The following is a 22966-nucleotide window of genomic DNA, read 5'->3' on the forward strand; positions in this document are numbered from 1 at the left end:
TCTATTTTTTTCACTTTAAAAACGCAAAAACCAATGTTATGTATACCTCACTTTTATACACAATTTACATCCACATAACAGTTTAAAAGAGAATGTAATAGGAAAAAGAATTTAGCCTGTAAACATAATTTTTATAAGATTTGTTTTTTATTAAAAACATTACGCCCAGTTTTAATGTTTTAACAGTACATTATTCAAGTAAGCGTATGTTTACGTGCACGCATGTATATAGATATATATATGCTTCTTTTGACATCTTTTGATGGCTGAGCGTTCTTTGCTCACGCGTTTATATATATATATATGTACATATATATACATATATCTATATCTATGTTTATGTATCTTTATGCATATTTATGCGTGTGCCTTGTGGTGCCGTAAAACATAACATATTCACGCTTAATTTAGTCGCGCGAGGAATTACCGCATATGCTGCATACGTACGGCCATACATTGCTTTTACATTAATATATGCATCCCGCAGGCGCACGCGCGTAAGGACTGATTTCTGCAGATACACCACAATCGCATAACGCAGGAGAGCACTTGAGAATTTTGATTCGACTCAGCTACCTCTGTGTGAACACACCTTTAATGTTTAAACTTTAATATCACACCATAACACCGGTGAACAGTGAAGCAAACTCGACTCCCTTGACTTCGAAGCGCTGCCCGCAGATACGCATACACACATACGTACATACGTATACATATTTATACGCAGGAACGTGCCTTCGCCACTTCGACCCATTGTGATAGCCCCCCGTTTGATTCAAAATGAAACTTTTAACACCCGTTTTTCTCCTTTTTTGCGCCATCGCTTGTGACCATGCGTTGGGAGATAATGTAAACGTGCCAGGTGGCACCCCCAAGAAGAAATCCCCCAAGAGCAGTAAGTTTTCATCTCATAGAACTCCCCATTGTGCGTGCATGTCCGTGTGTGAATTTCCTGCAAAATGTGTATTGCGCGTTGGTGCGCATGTAGGAGGTGTTTCGCGCAAGTGTATGTGTGTCTCTATGTGGGGTTCCTTTTGTGCACAGAGCTCGCAACACCGTTCTGTGCTCATTGTGCTTATCCCTCTGTGCGTGGATCTCCCGCTGTAAATCGTTGCAACGCCCCTGATCAACTTCCCTCACCGACGCATTTGCCGCATTCCCCTCACCCCTTGCAGAATCCCCAGAACCTCTCATTGACGTGCACGAGTTGATAAGCGAAATGGTTAGGAAAGAAGAAGAACTCGTAAACATGACGAAGAAGAAGTCTAAGTATAAAGTGGCAACCACCGTTCTTGCTTCAGCCCTAGGTTTTGTATCAGCAGTGCTCTTAGGAGGTGCCGGATTAGTCTTTTATAATACCGGAAACGGAAGACCCCCATTCTCCTTGGGAGGTTCCAAGGACGGCGATTCTGCTTCCACTGAAGAAGCAGCCCCACCTCAAGATGACTTCGTAAGAAAATAAAAAAAAGAAAGGAGTATAAAACAGACAGACGCGCACACACAGAAAAACATGCCTTTATTTTATAACTCCATGGAAGCATCCTTCCTAATAAGCGCTGTTATGTATTGTTCGTTATTGGCCCTGGCCCTGTACGAACCCGCTAAGACGCATCCGCAAAATAATTCCTACATATATGTATATTTTTCTTTCTTTTGGCACGTCCGGCTGCACGACGACATTTTTTATTACCCCTGTTATGACTTTTACCTTATGATCCATTTTCTCCATTTTTACTTTCTTCAGGCGGAACCTCGTGCGGATGGTGATGGAAACACAAATTCGGACGAATGAACAGCATGAACATGAATGAAGAGAGCTTTTGGCCAATCGGTTTAACAACAGAGAGAGGACACATATGGTGAGATAATTTCTTTACCTTTGCGATTGCAAGTGTGTGTTGTGTGCGTGATTTTATCGCCACGTTAAGGTTACCACATGATTACCCCTCCCTCCTTCTTCTTTATTATTATTTTTTTTTTTAACAAGAATGACGAAGTTGTTAAAAAAAAAGAAAAAAAAAAAAAAAGAATAAAATTAATAAAATGTTATACATGTACGCGCGGCTTTTTTAACAGTTTTCCTGAATTTTTTTTTTCCAGCTCGGAGTTATGTTAACAATTTTCTTTAAAGCGTAGAATTTTACCATTTTTCAGATTTTTTTTCCATTTTTTGAGTTTAAATTTTTCTTTTTTAATATTTTTTTTTTCACCCCTTTTTTTTTCCTTTTGCCACACTTGTATCATCCCATTTTTCTCGCCTTTTTTATTCACATCTCCCTAGACATATGGCCTATGTGCACATGAATATATATACATAATATATGTATATATTTATATAACAGCCATTTTTCCCCTTGCATATTTTGATTTTCAACCTGTTATAATTGGTTATAACGAAAGGAGCAACGAGTGTATTTACTTGTATTCATTCATCTTTATCTTTTTCTTAACCGCCTACTTGAACTTCTTCAGTTCCTCCAAATTTCTTTATTAAGATATGTGCTGATATATTTAATGATCTACATAACTTGTAACTGTCGCTTTGGTCAGCTTGGAGAAGGGTCCAAGCAATGATGCGGCATGGGTGTTACATTCTCCAAAAGATGTGATGCGGAAGGGGTCGGTTAGCGTTGTTTTTCCAGGCGCCCTCCCCCCAATGTATGTTTTATTCCTCACAATGGGGTGTTCGGGGAGTATACCTACAACAATGGGTAGTACTCTCCGTCACGTGCCGAGGGATAAACGTGAATAATTTCGCTCCCCAGTGATCACCGCTATAGGGTGATGCATAATGCGGGAATTTTGAAGGCATCGCTTAAAAATCCCTCTCGTGGGAACTGTGACGGGACGTTGCACAGTGGGCTATATCCCCGTTGATTGCACCGCGAAAAGGTTCTTCCTCCGTTTCATCGCTTCGCAGTTGCGCCACGTTGCTGTTTTTGCCAAAATGGAAAAAAAAAAAAAAAAAAAAAAATTCTGTATTGGCCCCCCCCCCTTGTGAACCACAGAAAGGAAACACATTTTATCGCCCCAAAGGTACAAAATCCCCCTTTCTGTGAGAAAAACGGTTAAGAAAAACACCCATTTTGGGGGATAGTCTCCTGTGTTGATGCGATTTCCCCGTTTTGTAGGATACCCCCCCCGAGAAAGCACCTGGTTAAGCAGTCAAACCAGTGAATTAAGCAGCCAACTTGACGGCTAAAGATGGCCAACTCATCGTTCCTCTTTAAAGCATTCGTAGTTGGGTCCCCGGTCTGCATACTCCTACTTAATGAAATAAAAAGAGTGAAGCGTCTAAGAGACGACGAGAAGTTAAACAAAAGCTTGTTTATAAAAAATTTCCACAAAAGTAACATTACCAAGAAGGGACAAAATGGAGATGATCACAGGAGAGAACCCAATTTTGAGCAAGAAAATGTGGCGGAGGAGGAAGAAGAAGCGCTGAACTACTTTTACGGCAAAGCATGGGGATACACCACCGATTACGAAATTGATTTGAGCTTAAATACAGGTGATCTAATTTTTATAAAGCACGACTTAGAAAATGTGAGTTTAATTAAAAGGGCTCTTCTAAAAATGAACAGATACGTGCAGCAGAAAAGTAACAGCGATAGCAGTGTGGAGGATTATGACGAGGTGGGGATCATTTTAAAAAAACATAACATTAGTTATGTGTACCTTCAAAATGTCGTAAATGGAAAAGACAAATTAATTCGTTATTCTCACTTTCTTCAAAAATATAAACCCACCGTTTTATCTCTCAGAAGATTCGTAACGGATGATGAACACATAAAAAAGGAGTTACATAAAAATATTTTACAAAGTGTGCAGCGGCAGGAACAAACGAAGATAAGTAGCTTCTCCATTTTGTTTAATCTCTTGCGTAATCTGTGTAAGCAAAGGATACTCATACGTCGCAATGTCAACGGCTCTCCCGAAGAAAAAGATTGCCTTTGTAATGATAGCCATTCCATGTGTAAGCAAATAAGCTACAATATAGACATGAAGAATTTAATTAATATGCTCATCTTCCGATCGTTTAATTTGTTCTTTTATTTTGTTTCGTACGTGAATGAACAAGCTTTGAAAAATAGTCCACTTTCCAGTGAACATGTTCTTTTGCAAAATGTCTCCTCGGATATTCCCATCAGGGGGGAAGGGCACTCCTCCATAATTGACAAACAAAATGGCCTACAAGGTTATGAGTTTCCAGTGGATAATTCCCTAACACGATTTGAATTTATCGAAGGGGACTCTCAAGAGGTGAGGCCGGATCACCCCCCCAATGGTAACAAGACAGGCAGCTTTTACCACCCCCCACGCAAAGTCGCCAAAGAAATGGAGAACTTCCTCACGCTGCTTCTCGAAAACGAATACACACTGATGGACTCTACGGAGTATATGAACAAAATGGTGCAGAAGGGAAGAAATCATCCAACGGTGAATAATCACAAGAAAGGCCAGCTAAACCATTTTGCAGATAAAATGAAAAAGCAAATCGAAAAGGTCTCTCTAATGTTTAAAAGATTCTCCGTAACAAATTCTCATGTTTACGAAATTTACAGAAATACCAATTTGCTGCCCTCCATAAAAAATTATGATCCTCCCCCTTCTCTCTTTTTATGTTTAAACAATTTTTATAAACCCATCAACAGGGATAATATACAGCGTGATACGTTCAGCGTGCCCAAGCTGACTAACCTGTTTCACGTAAGGCAGGAGGAGGCTGAGAAGTTGCAGAGATATTTCTACCAGTTCAATAGAGTTCCAAAGTCGTAGCAGTTTGTCTCGCCGTCGCAGCTGCAAAAAGGGAGCATCCCCCGGTCGCTTCTTTTTTAAAACTACGTCTGTTTGTTTGCTTCCCCGGACGGAGATGTGTATCAATTTCACACTGCTGCGTGGACCTTCACGGCCTCTCTCCCCTTGCACGGCCTCGTTCTCCCCACACTTACACATACGAATTGGGGATGGACAGCAAGCAAGGCAGCCCGTCGTCTCCCCCCGTCACGATGCTGCAAATTTCGAATTCATTTGCACACGCCTTTTTTTCGTCGTATACAAAAATGCATTCTATACAGTTAATGCCTCCCTTTCTGCAGGCGCCAAAGGCCCACAAGATGTCCTTGTTCGGGTTGGCGCCCTCCTCTGAAGTGAGCGAGGCTTTCTCATTGTCCCTTCCATCTAGGCCATTTAACCGGTGAGGCCCCTCCCCAACAGCAGCCAAATTTTTTTTTTGTCCCAAAGTTAAGTGACTCTCTGAGCCGTCAGAAAAATTTAGGAGGAATAAATTTCCAAAAGCTGAGCCAACTAAGAGGAGGTGGTTCCCAATATACCTCGCAGAAAGAATAGGTTCCTTAACGGCAATTTTCTTCAAATAATTGTTCATATTTGAAGAACAAATACTGTGGATCTCGAATTGGTAGCAGTACCCATCAGCGGAACAGGTAATGATGTACGTCCTATTGTTAACATTATACGTTACGATCGAATTGATGCTAGCTGTGTGCAACTTTTTGCAACTAATGTATTTGTGAAAAATTCGAAAGTCTCTAATTTTTATTATTCCATCGTTTTGTCCTCCTGTTACTATTAAAGGGATTTTCTCATTATGTACGTTTAAATGGTCATCACTTCTTTCCAGTACATTAACCGCTTTTGTGATTTGAGCTGCATCTTTCTTGGTTGACTGCCTCCTACCGTTGTTCTTCTCTTGCTTCAAATGATCTTCACTCGTGAAAATGGCTGCTTCGAATTCTGCGCCATTTCCCTTCTTTTTACCATCCTCAAGTTTGTTCCCCAAATTGGAGTCACCATTTCTGTATAGGTAAAAATAATTCAAAGCGCCTACATTTCCAGAGTGTGTACCTTTCGCCTGGAGCATTTCCTGACAACTTCCCACATTGAAGACGCACACAGTGCCGCTTTTATCTGCGGATATTATTTTATCTTTTAACCATAAAAATTTCGTTATGGGATGTGTGTGGCTTCCTTCATAAATGGCTAGCTGTTGAAATTTCTTTATGTCGAAAAGTTTTAACGTTTTATCGTAACTGCTCGTTATACATTTTTCGTTTTTTTTATCAAACTTCATGTCACTAATGGTGGAGTGGTGTGCATACATTTCTTTGCATGTCGTTACATTTGTAGAAGCTTTAAAATTCATTTTTCTGACTTTTTTTTCCTGTTCAATATATTCTGAACTGTTCATAATTTTATTCACTTTTGGAGATTTGCATGAGTAGGTCGTATTCCACAGACATATCTTTCCATCGAGACCCCCTGAAAGTACTTCATTTCTTTTGGTAAAGAACACCTTGTTCACCCAGTCGTAGTGCCCGCACTTCTTATGGTATAGTTCTTTCGTGGTGGATAGGTTTTTCAGGTTGTGTATGCGGATGGAGTGGTCCGCGCTGCCCGTGGCCATGTGGGTGCCTGCGGAGAGGGGTTGCCAATTACGCCGATTAGCTGATCAGCGGCGACAATGGAAGGCTGCATCATTCGCGGCGTTATTCCCGAGAATTAGCGAATCGTATGTCAGCAGTGAGGCGATACACCGTTACGCCGTTACACCGTTGCACCCTCACGCTGTTACACCACCGCACCGTTACACCGCTGCAACGATGCGCTTCTTACCACTCTCGTCCAACGAAAGAGACAATATAGACCGGTCATGCGCGTACTCATAGAAAAAGGAGAAACCCGGCCCATCGTTCAACCTTTTGTTTCTTAAAGAGGCCCAATTCAAATCTACGTTATCGAAGCACGTATTGAATGTCTTCGTGTCCCCGCCATGTTGTCCAATTTTGTCATTCTTCATCGAGTGACGGGAGGCATGTGTGAAAGTGGCCAGAGGGGATCCTACGTTTACAGGGAGAGTTGTTTGCTCTTTGAAGGGGGGGGATACTTATAAGGGGATTTTTTTTTTTTATTCTTAGGAATGGAAAAAAGGAAGGTACATACACATGATTGAACGCGCATGAACCGATATATGTGAAGGGATGTCAGCGTGAATATGTACAACGCTGAAGGAGGGCGATGGGGATGGGTGTTTCCTCAGGGAGAATATTACACCAGGCACATGCTTCCTCGATTTACGCATTTCGCGGGGAGCAGACAAATCTCGTCCAAAGGGCCCTGCATTTGCGGAGCCTGCTCAGTAAGTCACCAACCGGTTAATTTGTTAATTATTTTGACCCCTCATTGGACAGACCACTTGGCATTAAGCTGTTTAATCGGTTAATTGTTGTCCATTTAGATGATAGACGGCTGGCCACTTAATTTAAAAACTTTTAATTTAAAAGCTTTTAACCTTTTTAATTTAAAAACTTTTAGCCTTTTTAATTAAAAAAATTTTAAGCCTCTTTAATTTTTTAATTACCTTTACTAGGCCTTAGGAAAATGTGCGTTTTCGCCTTAATAGGACAGCTATTTTCGCAACGCAAAAAAAAAAAAAAAACCTAGCATAACGCAATATAGCAGGCACTTCGGAAAAATAGAAATTTGGCAAACATTACACACAAGGGGAAATGCTCTTTTGGGGGAGTCCCTCTGCATTCGCTTAACAAATTAGCAGGGACAACTGTGCAGAAATGGCTCCAACGCTATTTCTTCTAAAATGGGAAATTCCCTATTTGGAGTTGTTAAAAACGGAGGCTCAGTACAAAATTTAAGTGACGCGCTCTACACACGTGTCTGTGCTTAAAATGGAGGACTGAAGAATAAAAAAAAAATCCATTTTAAAGATCCATTTTTTAAAGAATTGTACATATGTTTATTATTGGTCGTATGCCATCACTGTGGTGTTTTTTTTTTCCTTTATTTCGCGCAGCTCATTCCTCGTAGGAGGAATGGGACAGTTCGATTATCCCGCGGGGGAATTTTTGCGAATTTTCTGCTACGCCCTTCTGCCCCCTGTTGGTTCCCTTTTGGCCATAACCATCACTGTTGCCAAGCTGAATTCAAAACGGACGAACAGAATTGTTCATCTGAAATGATTGGTTATTCGATGAGTCATTTAAAAGGCCAACCTATGTTGCCTATATACTTTTTCCAAAATGTGCACGCAAAAAAAAAAAAAAAAAAAAAAAATGGTAATAAAATAAAAATAATGATACCAAGATAGTAGTACTACTGAAGGGGTATACGCCTTTTTCAGCGCGCTGCGTGAAAATTGGGCGCATTCAATGTGCGTACGTACGCAGGGGACGCACATGTACTACGCGCATGCGGAAGTTTACGCGTAAGCGCCTTTTACATACGCGTGGATGTGTACACACCTGAGGACCTTCACGCGCGGCTTCTTACACACAGATAAGAACGTCGGCTTGTTAAGCCTTCCCCTGGGGATAACTAGGAGAAGCTCCTTCTCCGACTAACCCTACGTTCATATCTTTCGCAATGCCGAGTTAGATCCGTTCAAGGGGGCGAGACTGCTCTATTCCCCCTTTGGGTGTTCGTGTGGCCACATGGCCGCCTGGTTGCCCACTTGCGCGCGCGTGTTCTTTCCCCCTTGCATATTCGCACTTTTTGCTTTAGCGCCATCGGGAGTTATTCGTTTTTCCTCTTCTAAAGATCAACACAAGGGGGAAATTCTTTTTTGCGAACAAACATGAGATGATCTTAGCTTCTTTTCTTATCATTTTGGCGCTTTGCCGTTTTGGCACTTTTCCCCCCTCCCCCCCACTGCGAACGATCCAAATGCTCTTGGTCGGGTGCATAAACTGTACATAGTTCACTTGTGAACAAGAACAGGCTCGCGTAGGAAGGTGCACAAAAGGCATATGGTGTTCTTCACTTGTGCACTCCGTTCAGTCGCTCCAACCCACCCCTTGCCCACTTTTTCAAATGGAAAAGAAATATTGGCACACCATGCGACAAGCCCAATGCGCTAAGGTCACGGGAGTTGTACTTTCTCTTGTCTTTACTATTTAAATCATTACAAAAAAAAAAAAAGAAAAAAAGAAAAAACAATTTAGAGCAATACGTGGAATAAGGCTAAATTAAAAGCGCACATTTTTTGAAAAAAAAAAATAAAGAGCCTAAAAAGAAAAAAAAAAACAGAAAAAAGCAAAAAAGAAAGAAGTAAAAATCAAGCGAATAAGGAATTTTTTTCTTTTTTTTTAAACACACCAATTTACACTTGAATGTTACATATTTTTTGCGAAAGAACGAAATGACAAAATTGCACAAATGAGGGAAGTACCTTACTTGGCGAGCGCGTGAGAATGCAACCCGTTTTAGTGGATGGGTGCTAGACAACGAAAGGGGTGAGCGCAAAACGGGGGAAGCAAGAGGCGAAAATTGGCAGAATACGCGAGAAGAGGGGAATGCCAAGGGAAGCAGAAAAGGGGGCAAAACGAGTACAAATTGTGTGACCAAAAGGGCCAAGTGAGTGGCAAAAGGGTCAAGTGCGTTGCAAAAGGGCTCAGTCGCTCAGTCCATGACAAGGGGGCGGAATGCGTGGCAAGTTGTCTCGCGGCGGAAAAAAAAACAAATGCACCCTTTTGTAGGAATACCAAACGTCATTCCAATTTGTGGTTCTAGTGCGCCGAGAAATAAGAAGCCAAAGGGGAGAGCGGTTAATCGGTTAGGCGGTCATGCGGTGAGGTGGACAAGTCACTCGAAGACCGTCACTTGATCAAGCGGCCGATGTGCAGAAACTTTTTTCCACTTGCTGTGGCAACCCGAAATGCTGATGACTGAAAAAAAAAGGAGAGCTCCCTTACACTTGCCAGCGCAAATGAGGGATGCACCACCGCTCCTTCGGCTATAATTTTTCGCGAGAAACGTCCTTAATTGTTGACGCACCATCTGCTCCCACATACACCTATGCAGCCATAAATGAACGTATGCAGATAAACGCCTTTATGCCCACGTATGCATGCGCGTATGCACAAGTGGACGCCACTTTTAGTCACTTCCTTTCTCAGTTTCTCCCCCTTTGCCGAAAAGTGCACATAGACATATAAGCATATATGCATTTTCTGTTTTTTTTTTTATTTTCTTTCCTTTTGTTTTATTTCCTTCCTTTTTCCCCATTCAGTTTTGTTTTCACCAATTTAGTCCTTGCGTTACATGAGGACCTAACTTATGGTTTTTACATCATCATTACGCTGGCTTCTTCACCTTTTCGCCCCTTCACCCGTTCGCTCCTCCGCCCGACCACCTTCTCACCTGAGCTCGTTTGCTGGGTGAAGCAACCGCGTCAACATTGCAGGAAGTTGAGGCAGGCGAACATTATATGCCATACGAACGGTAGCAGTTTTTATTTTATCACGTTATTGTTTTTTCACTCTATTATCTTTTCACTCTATTATCTTTTCACTGCATTATTTTTTCACTGCCTTATTTTTCCCCCCTGACAGTGTACAACCTTCTACTTAACCGCTTTACTCCGCGCAACGACACACGCACACAACGAAACAGCGACACAACCAAACAACCAGACAACGATATAACCGCACACACACAACGACACAAAAAAGACTCCTAAAATGAACAAAAAATTTTCGCCCATAAAAGAAACGAACATTGAAAAAGGCGCCATCGATATATTTAAGCAAAAAATCGAAAGAAAAAAACAAAACTACCTAAGGTTTAGTTTTACAAAAAGTTACCAAAATAGGAAGAGGGAAGAAAATCGCAACGATGAAGAGAATGACAGAGCAGTCTTGACGAACAGCAACGCAGTCTGCCCGAACTGCAGCGGAGTCTGCCCGAACAACGACGCAATCTGCGCAAAGAACAAAAAGGTGATACTCATACAGACATGCGACACACACGAAAAATACATTCTCAATTTGCACGATGAGGAAAGCCAGAGCTGCGAAAAGGATACCCATCTAGAAGAAGAGGAAGAAAAGGAAGAAAAAGAGAAAAAAAAAGAGGAACAAAAGGAGGAACAAAAAGGGGAACAAAAGGAGGAAGAAAAAAAGCAAGAAAAAAAATATAACCACCTTGATAAAAAAACGCAACACAAAAGTTCACACAAAAAAGAGGACAACATTTACATCCCATTAAAAATCTTGTCCAACAAATATGACTACAGCGATATCGTCCAGGCGACGAACAATTTTGCAGAAGAAAATAAAATTGCCAAAGGAGGAAATGGAGTTGTTTACAAAGGCCTGTTAAAAAGCTGCATAAGTGTAGCCATAAAAGTGTTGAATAAAAATGAAAACAATGGTTTCGAAAATGAAGTTATCATCATGAGCAGATATAGACATAAAAATATTTTATCGCTACTTGGGTACGCCGTAAATCCAACATACTTCTACTTAATCTATGAGTATGCCCATTTTGGAGATTTACGAACCCTTTTGTTTAACCATTACTATTTTTATAGTATCAGAGAAAGAGAAAATGTAGAGGTACATTTTCCTTGCAATGTAAAACAGGCGAATCCCGAATTTTCTCCAAGGAGAAAAATTTTCCCCTATGGAAATGATCAGCTATTAATGAAAAAACAGAGTGACCTTCGAAATGGGATGAACAATTTGAGATTTTCTCTCCTTCCGAATCAACATCTGCAGAGTACCCAGCGCGTGCCTCTGTTCCTGTCTTTCCATGTCAGGCTGAATATTCTCATTCAGATAATAAACGTGCTGTGCTACCTGCACACCTCCTCGCCAATCGTTTATCACAGGGATTTGAAGTCAGCGAACATTTTGATCGACGAGAAGTTCAACGCTAAGCTGGGAGATTTCGGCCTTTCCTTTGTGTACAAGAATAACAACAATGTGTTTAACCTCACGGGTGGTAAGTCAGCTAGTTCGGCGGCGTGAGGGGGGAGGGGTTCCGCCCGCGCTCGCAAGAGGGGAGAAATCGTTGCATCGTTACGTAGCTATATCGGTGCATCGCTACATCAGTGCATCGCTACATCAATGCATCGCTACATCAGTGCATCGCTACATCAATGCATCGCTACATCAGTGCATCGCTACATCAGTGCATCGTTACATCAGTGCATCGTTACATCAGTGCATCGTTACACCGCTGCATGGCCACACCGCTGCATCACCGCAGGCACCCCCGGGTACGCCGACCCGTACTACATATCCACGCACGAAATAAATGAGCAGACAGAAATATACTCCTTCGGGGCGCTGATCCTGGAGATGCTGGTATCGAAGTCACCCGCCGTCCACGTAGGGAAGAACTATAACTGTATTTACGGCACAGATGACAAGTGCCCCATCTTCTGTCACAGGAAGAAGAAAAGCGAAAATGAAGACAACGTCTTTGATTACTTAGTGAATCACATAAATATGAACGACTACAAATCGATTTATGCCGTCCTGGACCACAGTGTCCACTTCCCTGAATTCCTTGTTGAGAAACTCACGAAACTCTCCTTCCTATGCTTAAACCCAAATATAAAAAACAGGCCGTCTTCCAAATTGGTGAACTTAATCCTACTCGAAATACAGAAGGAGAGCGAATTGTACATCAAACAGAAGAACGAACTGGTGCAGAAAAAGATCAGTTGCTCTGGTTTGAAGATGGACGATTATCACAAGGGGGAAGAAGACTGTGCGAAGGTTTCCATGCAGAGTGATGGAGAGCATAAGAAGGAACGAAAAAGTCAAAACGTCGATGGGAACGGAAAAGTCTATACCAGTGAACAGAAGCACAATGGGAGAAACACACAGAAGGAGGGAAACGAACCAAACGGTCAGAGATATGCGAATAGTAAGGGAGAAATAAACTACGACAACGTCAAAGAAATGTTTTTCAAATTTATGTGCGCTGTGTTTGGGGGTAGCCAAGAACACCACCTAGACCAACGGAAGAACATCATTACGAAGGACGAAGATGTAGAAAACAAATTATCCAGTAATTTGAGCATCGAATTTTATACCACCTTTTTTAAGACCTTCCTTGATGTGTGCACGGAGAGGAGTCCAAATAGACAAGGAACTCAGGACGAGGAGAGAAACGAAGAGCAGCAAATCCACAGCTCACCGTTCAAGTACAACACCGTTGGTAACTTAACTCAAATGAAAGACTTCTTTTTCGATAAGCTACACAAAGATATATTTTTTAAAAATAATTTCTTCAATTCTTTTTCACTTAATTTAATGAATTGCTACTTTGCGAAGTTCCCTGGTGACTACTTGCAAAATTATAGTAGCGGACGAGGTTTGGAGAGCCCAGCCAGGGGGGAGGAAGGGGGTGGGAAGGAAGCGACTGGGAAGGTGACAGCTGGGAAGGTCGCTCCTGGGAAGGGGTCCCCCATTGGGGGAACCACCGAGGACCCACAGGGAAGCGCTACCAACCAGTTCCAACTCGGAAGTTGCGCCAATCAGAACCGTTTCGGACGTGCCCTCAATGAGCGCCCCGTCGGAGGCGCCGCCCCCCCCTGCGATGCAAACGAGTCGAGCCAGCAGAGTAGGGCGCCGAACTGTGGACTGAGGAGGGTAGGGGCCGACGAGGATGTGCACAACCCCTTCAACGTTAAGCGACAAGTCCAGGTGACGCCTCTGGGGGGGAACCCCACCGAGGGGGATGGAAGCTGGAAAGGAAGTGAGAACAGAAGCGGGAAGAGAAGCTGCAGCAGAAGCGACAGCTGCGGTGGCAAACTCTCGGATGCGCTCTTATCGGAAGGCAGAAATTGCAGAATGAGAAATAAAGACGCGAACGAAGGCAGCACATTTTTGAACCAAGGAGGGCAGCCCCCCGGGCAGGCGCAAAATCGAAAGAATCACTGCTGCCCCCCGGCTTCCATCAACCTAATAAAGAATGGCTATCGAGCAAGAGTCCCCTTCCAACGAAATAGCCACGATCCAGGGGGAGACCCCGCGCAAAGAAACAAGCCCTCCATCGCTATGCATAGAAATAATGGAAAAGACAAACATTACTATCAGAACTATGTGGACAATGCAAATGCAGTTAGTAGGAGCAGCCATCAGAACCAGGGACCTCCAGACAACGAGCATCCGAATCAACAAAACAGCACAGACTATGAGAAGGGAAATAACTGTCGTGATGCTAATAACCCCATGATAGGAAGAAATTCACAGGGACGGTCTCCAGGGATATCTCAGGGGCTATGCAAAAACGGCACCTTTGGCCAAGCGCAGCAGAGTGGACAGAATGGCATTGCCAATTGCGAAGATGTGTTGAGCCTATACAGTTCGCCCCTCTTGCAGAATGAGAAGAAGCCGCAACAGAACGGGAGTGTCAATAAGTGGGCTTTGAGAAGGAACTGCAGGGAGAGCCCTGCCAAGGTCGACTTCAGCGTCGCGCAGGAGCAGCAGCAGCGACAGCAGCTCCCGGGGCAGAAGGAACAGGGCATAAATGACAAGAAGAAGGCGATGCGCATGAACGTCGCTGTGGAGGAGGGGAAGGCGGCTGGGAGCTTTGGCGCCCGCAGAGGGGGACCCCGACGCGGGTGCGGGATGGTAGGCCGCCTGAGTAGCGGCGTGAGTAGCGGAAGGGGCTGCCACAGAGGAAGTAACCGAGACAGCCTTCGAGACGACGGAGGCATGCCCCCGACGAGGGGACCACAGGAAAACAACGTCATTCTCATCTCCAACTTTGCAAACTACCTAAACTTCGACCGAGACAGAAGTGGAATCGACTCCAACGCATTCGAGTGGTTCCACAAAAATGTCTTCGAACTGGTAATCGAAGAGAACAAAGTAACCTCAGAGGTAACCTTCCTAGACATTCTCTACGAATTCGATATCTTTACATTTAAGAAGAACATCATTCTTTCAAATGATCCCACATTGTATGGGTTCCAACTGGGGTGGGACACAAGTGAATCCTCTTCCACAGGTAAGTACTCACTCAGTGGGAAGTGGTCAGACTATAGAAACGGCGAGAACAATTTCATTACGGATAATTTAGCAAACGAATTTTTTTTCGAAATAGCTGTTTATCACGATGTTGTGAAGAACACACACACAGTGTTTCTCTTAAAATCGAACCGATCCAAACATCAAATGTGTAACGACAGCGAAATTGTTTTAAAGAAAACGTGGGTATCAGATTATGTTGGAAGAAGAAATGACTTCGTTGAAAAAATTTTAAAAAAATCCATTTCGAATATGCTGTATGAATGTATAAGTCGCAAACATTGCTTATTCTTGCTGCAGGTCCAAATGAGAAAGTTAAGACAACCCACCCTCTGTAGCGATGTCAGTGCGATGAGGAGGGAAGGTTTCTCCTACTACCTTTTCGAATACAACCTCCGCGTCGTGTGCAACAGTGACAACTGCATTTTTTCGAACAACTACATTTTGTATAAAAATAATATTTACTCGTACACCGACCAGTGTAACCTCCTCTCCCTGCTAGTCTTTTCGGAGAACCAGATAATGAAGGGCGGGGGGTCTCCGGGCAAGCACTCGCCCATCACCAGGCAGCTGGTGCACTTCCCCCTCTACCCCTTCTTCGTCAATATAAACCTTTACAGTGACCGGTAGGTGGGGGAAGCAGCGAAGGGGAAGCAGCGAAGGGGAAGCAGCGAAGGGGAAGCAGCAAAGGGGAAGCAGCAAAGGGGAAGCAGCAGAGAGCAACACCTACTAAAATGCGCTACGCGCAAGTGCGAACCGTCAGCGCCTCTGACAGTGCATGCACTCCCATACGTGTAATACCAAACTGGTGCCACCAGTGACACCATAGAAAAAAAAAAAAAAAAAAAAAAAGGTAAAAAACAAAATGTACTGTAGTGTAGCATTGCCGACGGGGGGAAAAGGATGAGAAGGAAATGCCAACAGAATGATGGTATTCTCTCGCACACAGATCGCCGTGCCACCTTTTTGGCTTTTGCGTTACTGTCATTAGTCAGGCATACGTTGCACGGTGGACCATGCCAAGTCACTGCGAATCTCACTGAATTATTTATTTATTCATTTATTATTTTTTTTTGTTAATTATTTTTTATCCTTATTAATCTTCTTTAAGTATTTTCTTTTTCCATTTTTTTAACATAGCTCAGATAGCTTTTTTTTTTTTTTTTCGTTAAAAAAAGAAGTTTAATAATTGCAACTCCATTTGATCGTGTAAGAAAAATCTCGAAAAGGGTACCAGTATTGTGTGGACCCCCTAGGGGTTAGTCTTCTTACATTGCCTCTATATAACATGTTTACATTTCCCTGCTTCCGAGATAAAAAGTGGATGAAAGAAAATGGCAGCAATATGAAGTACCCGGACGCGTTTCTCAATGTGAATTTCCGCCCACAATTTTTACGAAATTACGAGCACACAACCAACTTCGAGGAAAGGGCGGACCAGGTCATTCGCCAGATTAAGTCCGCGCTATTTCGTCAGGCCATTTATAAGGTGAAACGGAGCGCCAAAAAGGAAAAACGCGAAAATGGCGGCAATCGCGGAGAACGCGGAAAATGAGCAAAAATAAGGAAATAAAAAAGGCAAGTGAACACCCATTTCGCGTTGCCTTCTTCGCCACATGGGGATATGCGGCCATATTTTTTCTCCTTCTGTTGTACCCTCCGACAGCGGCCACCACACCCGCTTATTGTGTCCTTCTCCCCCCTTTTTTTTTCCCCTTCTGGACAGATACAAAACGTCGAAGTGGTGGCTATGCACGAGTGCAAGGAGGACAGGGTACTGGAAAGCATAACCAAGGTTAAGGGTTACGAAAAACTCAAATTGCAAAACAGCAAAGTTCTCAGCGACGAATTGTGGACCATAAAAAGATGCGATAGGAAAATGTCCTACTGGGTGCGCTACTATGAACAAGACCAAAATGGCTACTCCCTGTCAATAATGCCAATCCAGGTGAGAAACATTTTTGGCTTTCTCAAGTACTATTATTTTTAGGCTAGCCGAGAAGTCAGGGGTGCCACTTACAGAGAGGTAGCTCGCTGGGGTGGTCCCACTTGAACGAAAATAAAAGGGGCCCTTTGCGTCACGCAATTTGCGAATGGTTGGTATCTTCGCCCGGTCAACTGCCCCCCATTTGTGATTTTTTTTTTATCCTTTTTTTGAGTCATTTCCGCTCTCCTGTTGGTATATCATGTGCCACGTAGGCATAAACGCAATACTTCTTATCCCCCCGCTTAAGGCAGAAAAAGTTCCTCCCAATTTGCCTCATGTAAGTGCGTACATACCATATATGTAAAAAAAAAAAAGAGAAAAACTAAAACAAATGGAAAAAAAAAAAAAATAAAACTATGCATCCCCGTGTGTAAAATTTCATGTAACAAAAGGTGAAGAAAGAATACAAATGCTGGAAAAGGGAGGCGAAAAAAAAAAAAAATACCCAAATGGGGGAGTGGGAGCGGCACAAAGTGCCCAAGCCGTTTTGTAAGTCATTGGAACATTGCTTCAGCGTAAAAAAGAAGAGAAAAAAAGAGTGAACAAAATGTGAAAAAATAACGACTTTCGTACGGATCAATGCAAAGTGCGGAAAGGCGAAACGAATTTTCTGTTGCCTTTTGCTTCTGGCTTTTATTTTTGTTTTTTCCTCTGCCTTTTCCTTAGCCGTTGCGCTTTTTGCGGACAAATGAGATGGTTCTGCAGGGCAGCACCGCTTGTGGGTTTGCTGATTCCCGCCGACGCCACTCCTTAAGGGATTTATAGATCATCGCAGGGGGGGATTTTACCCGCGCGAGGGCCTCGGGTGGGGGCACTCACCCCCATTCAGGTACGCGTATGCATGCGTACATATAAACATATTCGCATGCTTACGTAGGGGCATACAGCTATGCTGCATTCGGCTGGCACTGCGCTACATCAGCCACGTGCCGAGCTTCACTAAGCACATGGCGACATGCGTTGCTTTGCCTTCTCAGCGTGGAGATCTTCAACCACTTTATATGGCATCTGTACCCCAATTGATTTGTCGACAATAGGGGAAAAAAAAAACCCTCTCAAGAGGTAGCCTTTTTTTTTTTTTTTTCTTTCTTGCAACCTTCTATTTATGAGAGGAAAAGCATCACCGTGGTGGCATACGTGAAGCAGCGCCACATTCAACCGCCTTCACAGAGTTGGTCACTGATTTATGTAGCATATTGCTCCTTTGGGCAACCCCTCGAAAGGAGCCCAGGAGCAGGGGTATTCCCCCGTTTGACGCACTGAGTGAGGCACTAAGTGACGCGCATAGAAAACGCGTTCATGTGGAACATCTTAGGGTATAAGTACTCTTGGAAAAAATGAGTAATAAGAAAAAATTTGAGGAAAAAAATTGCTCGTTTAACGCTGATCCGTGGCTGGCCCCTTTGTCTCTCCTCTTGTCTACCCTCTTTTGCGAAAGGGGGGCCCCACGCAGAAACGTACATACATGTCTGCGGAAAGACGTTCCTCCACAAATACGTGCCTGCGCAAATAAATACATGCGTGCACTTGCTAATCGACCCCTCCCGAGATAGGTTCGTTCTGGAGCTTCATCAAATCGAAGAAAAATGACGACAACGAGTCCAAGCCCACCGTGGCCCACCTGGGGGAGGAGAACAAATTTTACTTCAACAAGGAGCTGAAGCGATGGGTGATAAGCGGCGAGGAAGACAAAGTGGAGAATGAGGAGAAGGTGACGGCGCCCCCCAAAATGAGCACTTTACAAAACGCCAGCCAGGGCTACCGCTCACTGATGCAGCAGAAGTAGGGTTCCTCGGAAAGAAGCACATGTCTCGTTTTCCATCGTCCCCCGACCATTAATATGTTGGGGGATTGGGCTCCCCACGCAGATTAACGCAGTGAAGCCATTTATATTCACACCTAGTCTTGATTTTCTCCACTTCTCACTTCCTCCACTTCTCGATTTCTCCATTTTTCTCACTTTCTGCCCTTTTCATTCTCTCCCCCCCAATCGCCTATGCAGCAAAACGAGGAGTGCCCGCACCATCTACGCAGAGATCCCCGGATTAAAAACGATTAAGAAGAAGAGCACGCAGATGCAAGGGGGAATTGTGTCCCCTTATATGATGGATTCAGCCAAGAACGAATTAAGTAGCAACACGACCGATGAAAATCGATCGGAGCCATTTGGCTCAAACATGTTCATACCTTGTGTGAAAGTTCAAGAGAAAAAGCACGTCGATGGGAAGTCCCCTCTGGACAAAAATGAAAGTGACGCTGAATTGGAAGCTAACCCTAAATTGGGGGGCAAAGGAGAGGGGGAAATCATTAAGGACACTGTCGATGATACGGGTCTGGGTAACAGAGCGACAGAAATCATTCCCAGTGGGGGCAGCAAAATGAAAAGGGATAGTACTGACCAACTGAACCAAATAAATGGAAAGGATTCAAAACAGGACAGTAACATAATACCTAGTGGAGAAAAAAGTATCTTCATCCCAAAGGTTCAGATGGATTGCGAATCGAAGGGTAACCTTTCTAGGGAGAGCTTTTTTAACTCAAATAGAAGTAACGACAGGCGAAGATCCATACAAGACAGTTACGCGAGAAATGGAGTATCCAGTGAAAGCCTCCCCAAAGGGCACGAACTGAAAGGAGGCTTCGACAGTTTTAATCATCCAAATGGGGTTATTAACATACCACCCAAGGAAGGGCGAAGTGATCATATGGCTAGCTCGATTAAGAGGGAGGATCAAAGCAGCAGTTTCTACGGTAACATCGGTTTAGGGTCTAATGAAGGAAAGGGAACACCTCCCCCGTTGAGCAGGGGGCCTCCACCGGTGGTACCCCCTATGGGAGTTCCCCCTATGGGAGGTGCTGTGAAACCGGTTTACTTTGAACGGCTAGACCGGGGGGACACAAAATTCGCAACCATGCCGAATGGCACTTACAACGGGCGCGCAATGGAAGGGGCCCAAACGAGAGCCCCGCATCTTGGACCCAATGGGAGGGATACCTGGTCTAAGAGCAACGATGATATGGTGAGAAGTATCCCAGTTATACCTCCCCCTAATATGTACCCAAATAAAGCGGTGGTAGAAGAGGATGAAAATGTGATTGCAAATCCGGTGTCCGAACAAAATGAGAAGGCCCCCTCCATGAGTGACAACTACCCAGGAGGTTTCTTCCCCAAGAAGGAAAAGGAGCTAATTGAGCATTTTTTAACTGCACTGAATGAAAGCTTAACGAAGGAGGACGAAGGTTTTAAGTGTCGCCTACAGGAAGAAGCGGAGAAACTTCACTCAATTGCAGAAGAAGGAAGTGCGTTGGACACTCTTTATAGAAAAATTAGCCGATTGAGGAGTATAAAAGAGGAGAGCGAAGAGGAAGAAGCACTAATCGCGTCGCACTTAGACGAAGGGGGTAATACCACCCAATGTAGAGAAGCCGAGGCGGAGGAACAATCCAAACTGAACAACATTCTACACCTAATAGACAGTAAAAATAAAAAAATTAAAAAAGAGATGGAAACATTTGTGAATGCTTACAACCAGCTGAGAAAGGTAAAAATGAAAAATGAAGAAATCATTCGGATGTACAAAAAAAGGGAAAAAAAAAATCTGAACATGCTAAAGGAGATGGAGGAAAAAGACAGAAGAAGGAGTGCCTCTTTTAATAAGAAGGAAAAAAAGTACCAAGAGGAAATCATGGAGAAACAAAAGAACCTCCAGTTGGAAATTATGAATCGTGAAAAAGAGCTGGAGAAAGTGATGAGGGAGCACCAGGTATCTCTCAGGATGAAGGAGGAAGAATTGGAAACGCTCAGAGGGAAGGGAGTCGCACTGAAGGAGGAGATGAAGAAAGTGGAGTCCGAAGCAGAGAGAAAGGTATCTATGCTGAAGGACGAATTCGAAGCGAGGAGGATCAAAGAGATGGACGAGCTGGCCAACCAGCAGAGGGAAGTGACGAAGGGGGCAATGGAGGAGGAGGTGAGGGGCGAGCTGCGAGGTGAGCTGCGAAGCGAACTTAGACATGAAGTTATGGCCGATCTGAGAAGCGAACTTAGACATGAAGTTATGGCCGATCTGAGAAGCGATCTGAGAGATGAAGTGATGACTGACCTGCGAACCGAACTGAAGGACGAAGTTATGGGCAAGCTGCGAACCGAACTGATGGACGAAACGGCGGGTGATCTGGAAAAGGCGAAGAAGATCGCGGAAGATAACTTTAACAGCAAGCTAGAAAAGTATAAAGAAAAAATGGAGGAAAATAAAAATGACTTCATTAACAATCTTATCATACAGAAAAACGGCGAAGTGGAGGCTCTGAGGTGCCAGATGGAGAAAATGAAAAACGAGGAAATTTGCCAATTGAAGGAGGAACAGCAGAGGGAGCTTAACGAACACATGGAGCAGATGCGGCAGAGCCTCCTGGAGGAGGAGCAGAAGCACCAGCAGCAGATGGAGGAGCTCAGACGGGAGTGCCACTCGCAGAAGAGTAGAGAAATCGAGGCGCTGCGCGGTGAAGTGAGCAGGAGGGAGGAGGAACTGGAGAGGCTAGCCCGGCTAGAGAAACAGCTGAGCGAGGAGCACGAGGAGAAGTTGGCTCAGCTGGAAAACTCGCACGAGGAGAGGCTGGCTCAGCTGGAAAACTCGCATGAGGAGAGGCTGGCTCAGCTGCACAGCGAGATCGATCGGCTTCACACCGAGATGAACCACATGGCGAAGGAGAAGAGACATCTCGAATTGAACGTTGCGCTGCTGAAAGAGGAAAAGGAAAACGCCATAAACAGAAATCAAAACCTGGAAGACAACCTAAAGAATAACGAAGAAATACACAACAGAAGGGTTAATCTCCTCCAGGAACAGAAAGACAAACTGGAGAAGGAAATAAAAGAAATCGTACAAAATAAGACAAAAGAATCCGAACAAATTAGAGAAAAATTTGCTGACCTTCTACAAGCAGAGATTAATAGAATTAAAAAAGAATCCGAACAAAAGGTACACACGTATGTGAAGCAATACGAAGAAATGAGCGAAGAGTATGAGACGAAAAAAAAAGAATTCAGTGACTTGCTGGAGAAAGCAAACAATAATAATAAAGATCTGAATAAAAAATATGAAGAAAATGTGATCAAAATAAATGAATACGAAGGAATGATTAAGATGCTGGAGAATCAGACAGAGCAGATGGTACGAAACAAAATCGAAGAACTAAATGAAGAATTTGAAAAAAAAAAAGAAATCTTCGAAAAGGAGAAAAAAGAGCTATTACAGAATTGTGTACACCTTGAAGAGAGTCACAAGAAAATCAAGCAGCAGCTGGAGAATGAGATTAATCTGGCCATACAAGAGAACGAAGAGAATATTGTCCGCATTACCAATACGTACGAGTCCAGGGTGCACGAGATGGAGAAGCGCTGCGAGCTGCTAATGAGTCAATGCAGCGAGCTCAAAATGAAGAACGACGAAATGATGGAGAGCTTCTCCAGGGAGAAGGCGCAGAGGCAGCGCAGCATGGAGCGTCTGAGCAGCGTCAACGATCAGCTGGCCACCCAGAATGATCAGCTGGCTACCCAGAATGACCAACTGAGCGACAACCTGAACGAAGTCAAAAACGAATTGTCCACCCTGCAAGGAAAGTACGAACAAGTGGCTAGCCAAAACGCCCACCTGAAGAGCAGCGAAGAAGAGCAAAAGAGACTCAGCCACAGGTTGAGCGATCTAAAAAATATAAATAGGGATCTCCTTCGAGTTACAGAAAAGGAAAGAGAATTAAACGTAAAAAATGTGAACATCATAAAATCTTTGCAAGAACAAATAAAGGAACAAACGAATTTGTACAAAGAGTACACAGATGAATTGAAAGATGAAATCGACAAACTAAAGCGAGTGACTGAATCGGAATCGAATTCAAGCCTGTCGCAGTTATTTAACGAAAACAAAAAATTGAAATTGCAAAATGAGGTGATAACCACCAAGAGCGAGACCATGTCCGCTGCCCTCGACACCCTGACCAAGAGACTCAGCTTCATCGAGGCCAGCATTCGGGACAAGGACTATGGCCAGGAGGTCATCCGACGCGCGGATGAGTTGCAGTGAGGTTTAGCAGTCAGGCGGTACAGCGAGGCGATGCATCACGTATGATCGCTTCTCCGATTCTCCCCATCACCCCCCACGCTGGTTTAATTTTTTTGTGC

At 43.7% G+C, this 22966-nt stretch overlaps 6 protein-coding genes across 6 annotated transcripts; 5 read left to right on the top strand and 1 right to left on the bottom strand.

Annotated features, from left to right (window-relative positions):
- Positions 1–780: 780 nt before the first annotated feature.
- On the top strand, positions 781–1792 carry C922_04167 (hypothetical protein; the record flags this gene model as incomplete). Its single annotated transcript, XM_008819752.1, has 3 exons — positions 781–895; positions 1176–1450; positions 1745–1792. 3 exons carry the CDS (start codon positions 781–783, stop codon positions 1790–1792), a joined length of 438 nt encoding a protein of 145 aa, XP_008817974.1.
- Positions 1793–3204: 1412 nt separating this feature from the next.
- C922_04168 (hypothetical protein) lies at positions 3205–4779 on the top strand (the record flags this gene model as incomplete). The annotated part of the gene is made up of 1 exon (XM_008819753.1): positions 3205–4779. The coding sequence occupies one exon, from the start codon at positions 3205–3207 to the stop codon at positions 4777–4779; it is 1575 nt and encodes a 524-aa protein (XP_008817975.1).
- Positions 4780–4948: 169 nt separating this feature from the next.
- On the bottom strand, positions 4949–6817 carry C922_04169 (hypothetical protein; the record flags this gene model as incomplete). Its single annotated transcript, XM_008819754.1, has 2 exons — positions 4949–6432; positions 6634–6817. 2 exons carry the CDS (start codon positions 6815–6817, stop codon positions 4949–4951), a joined length of 1668 nt encoding a protein of 555 aa, XP_008817976.1.
- A 3676-nt stretch (positions 6818–10493) lies between these two features.
- Positions 10494–15431, top strand: C922_04170 (serine/threonine protein kinase; the record flags this gene model as incomplete). Its single annotated transcript, XM_008819755.1, has 2 exons — positions 10494–11757; positions 12025–15431. 2 exons carry the CDS (start codon positions 10494–10496, stop codon positions 15429–15431), a joined length of 4671 nt encoding a protein of 1556 aa, XP_008817977.1.
- Positions 15432–16089: 658 nt separating this feature from the next.
- C922_04171 (hypothetical protein) lies at positions 16090–16791 on the top strand (the record flags this gene model as incomplete). The annotated part of the gene is made up of 2 exons (XM_008819756.1): positions 16090–16290; positions 16528–16791. The coding sequence occupies 2 exons, from the start codon at positions 16090–16092 to the stop codon at positions 16789–16791; spliced, it is 465 nt and encodes a 154-aa protein (XP_008817978.1).
- A 1334-nt stretch (positions 16792–18125) lies between these two features.
- Positions 18126–22868, top strand: C922_04172 (hypothetical protein; the record flags this gene model as incomplete). Its single annotated transcript, XM_008819757.1, has 3 exons — positions 18126–18245; positions 18338–18570; positions 18791–22868. 3 exons carry the CDS (start codon positions 18126–18128, stop codon positions 22866–22868), a joined length of 4431 nt encoding a protein of 1476 aa, XP_008817979.1.
- Between the last annotated feature and the right edge of the window lie 98 nt (positions 22869–22966).

The sequence above is a fragment of the Plasmodium inui genome, assembly GCF_000524495.1.
Source record: "Plasmodium inui San Antonio 1 unplaced genomic scaffold supercont1.20, whole genome shotgun sequence".
Classification (NCBI taxonomy): Eukaryota; Apicomplexa; class Aconoidasida; order Haemosporida; family Plasmodiidae; genus Plasmodium; species Plasmodium inui.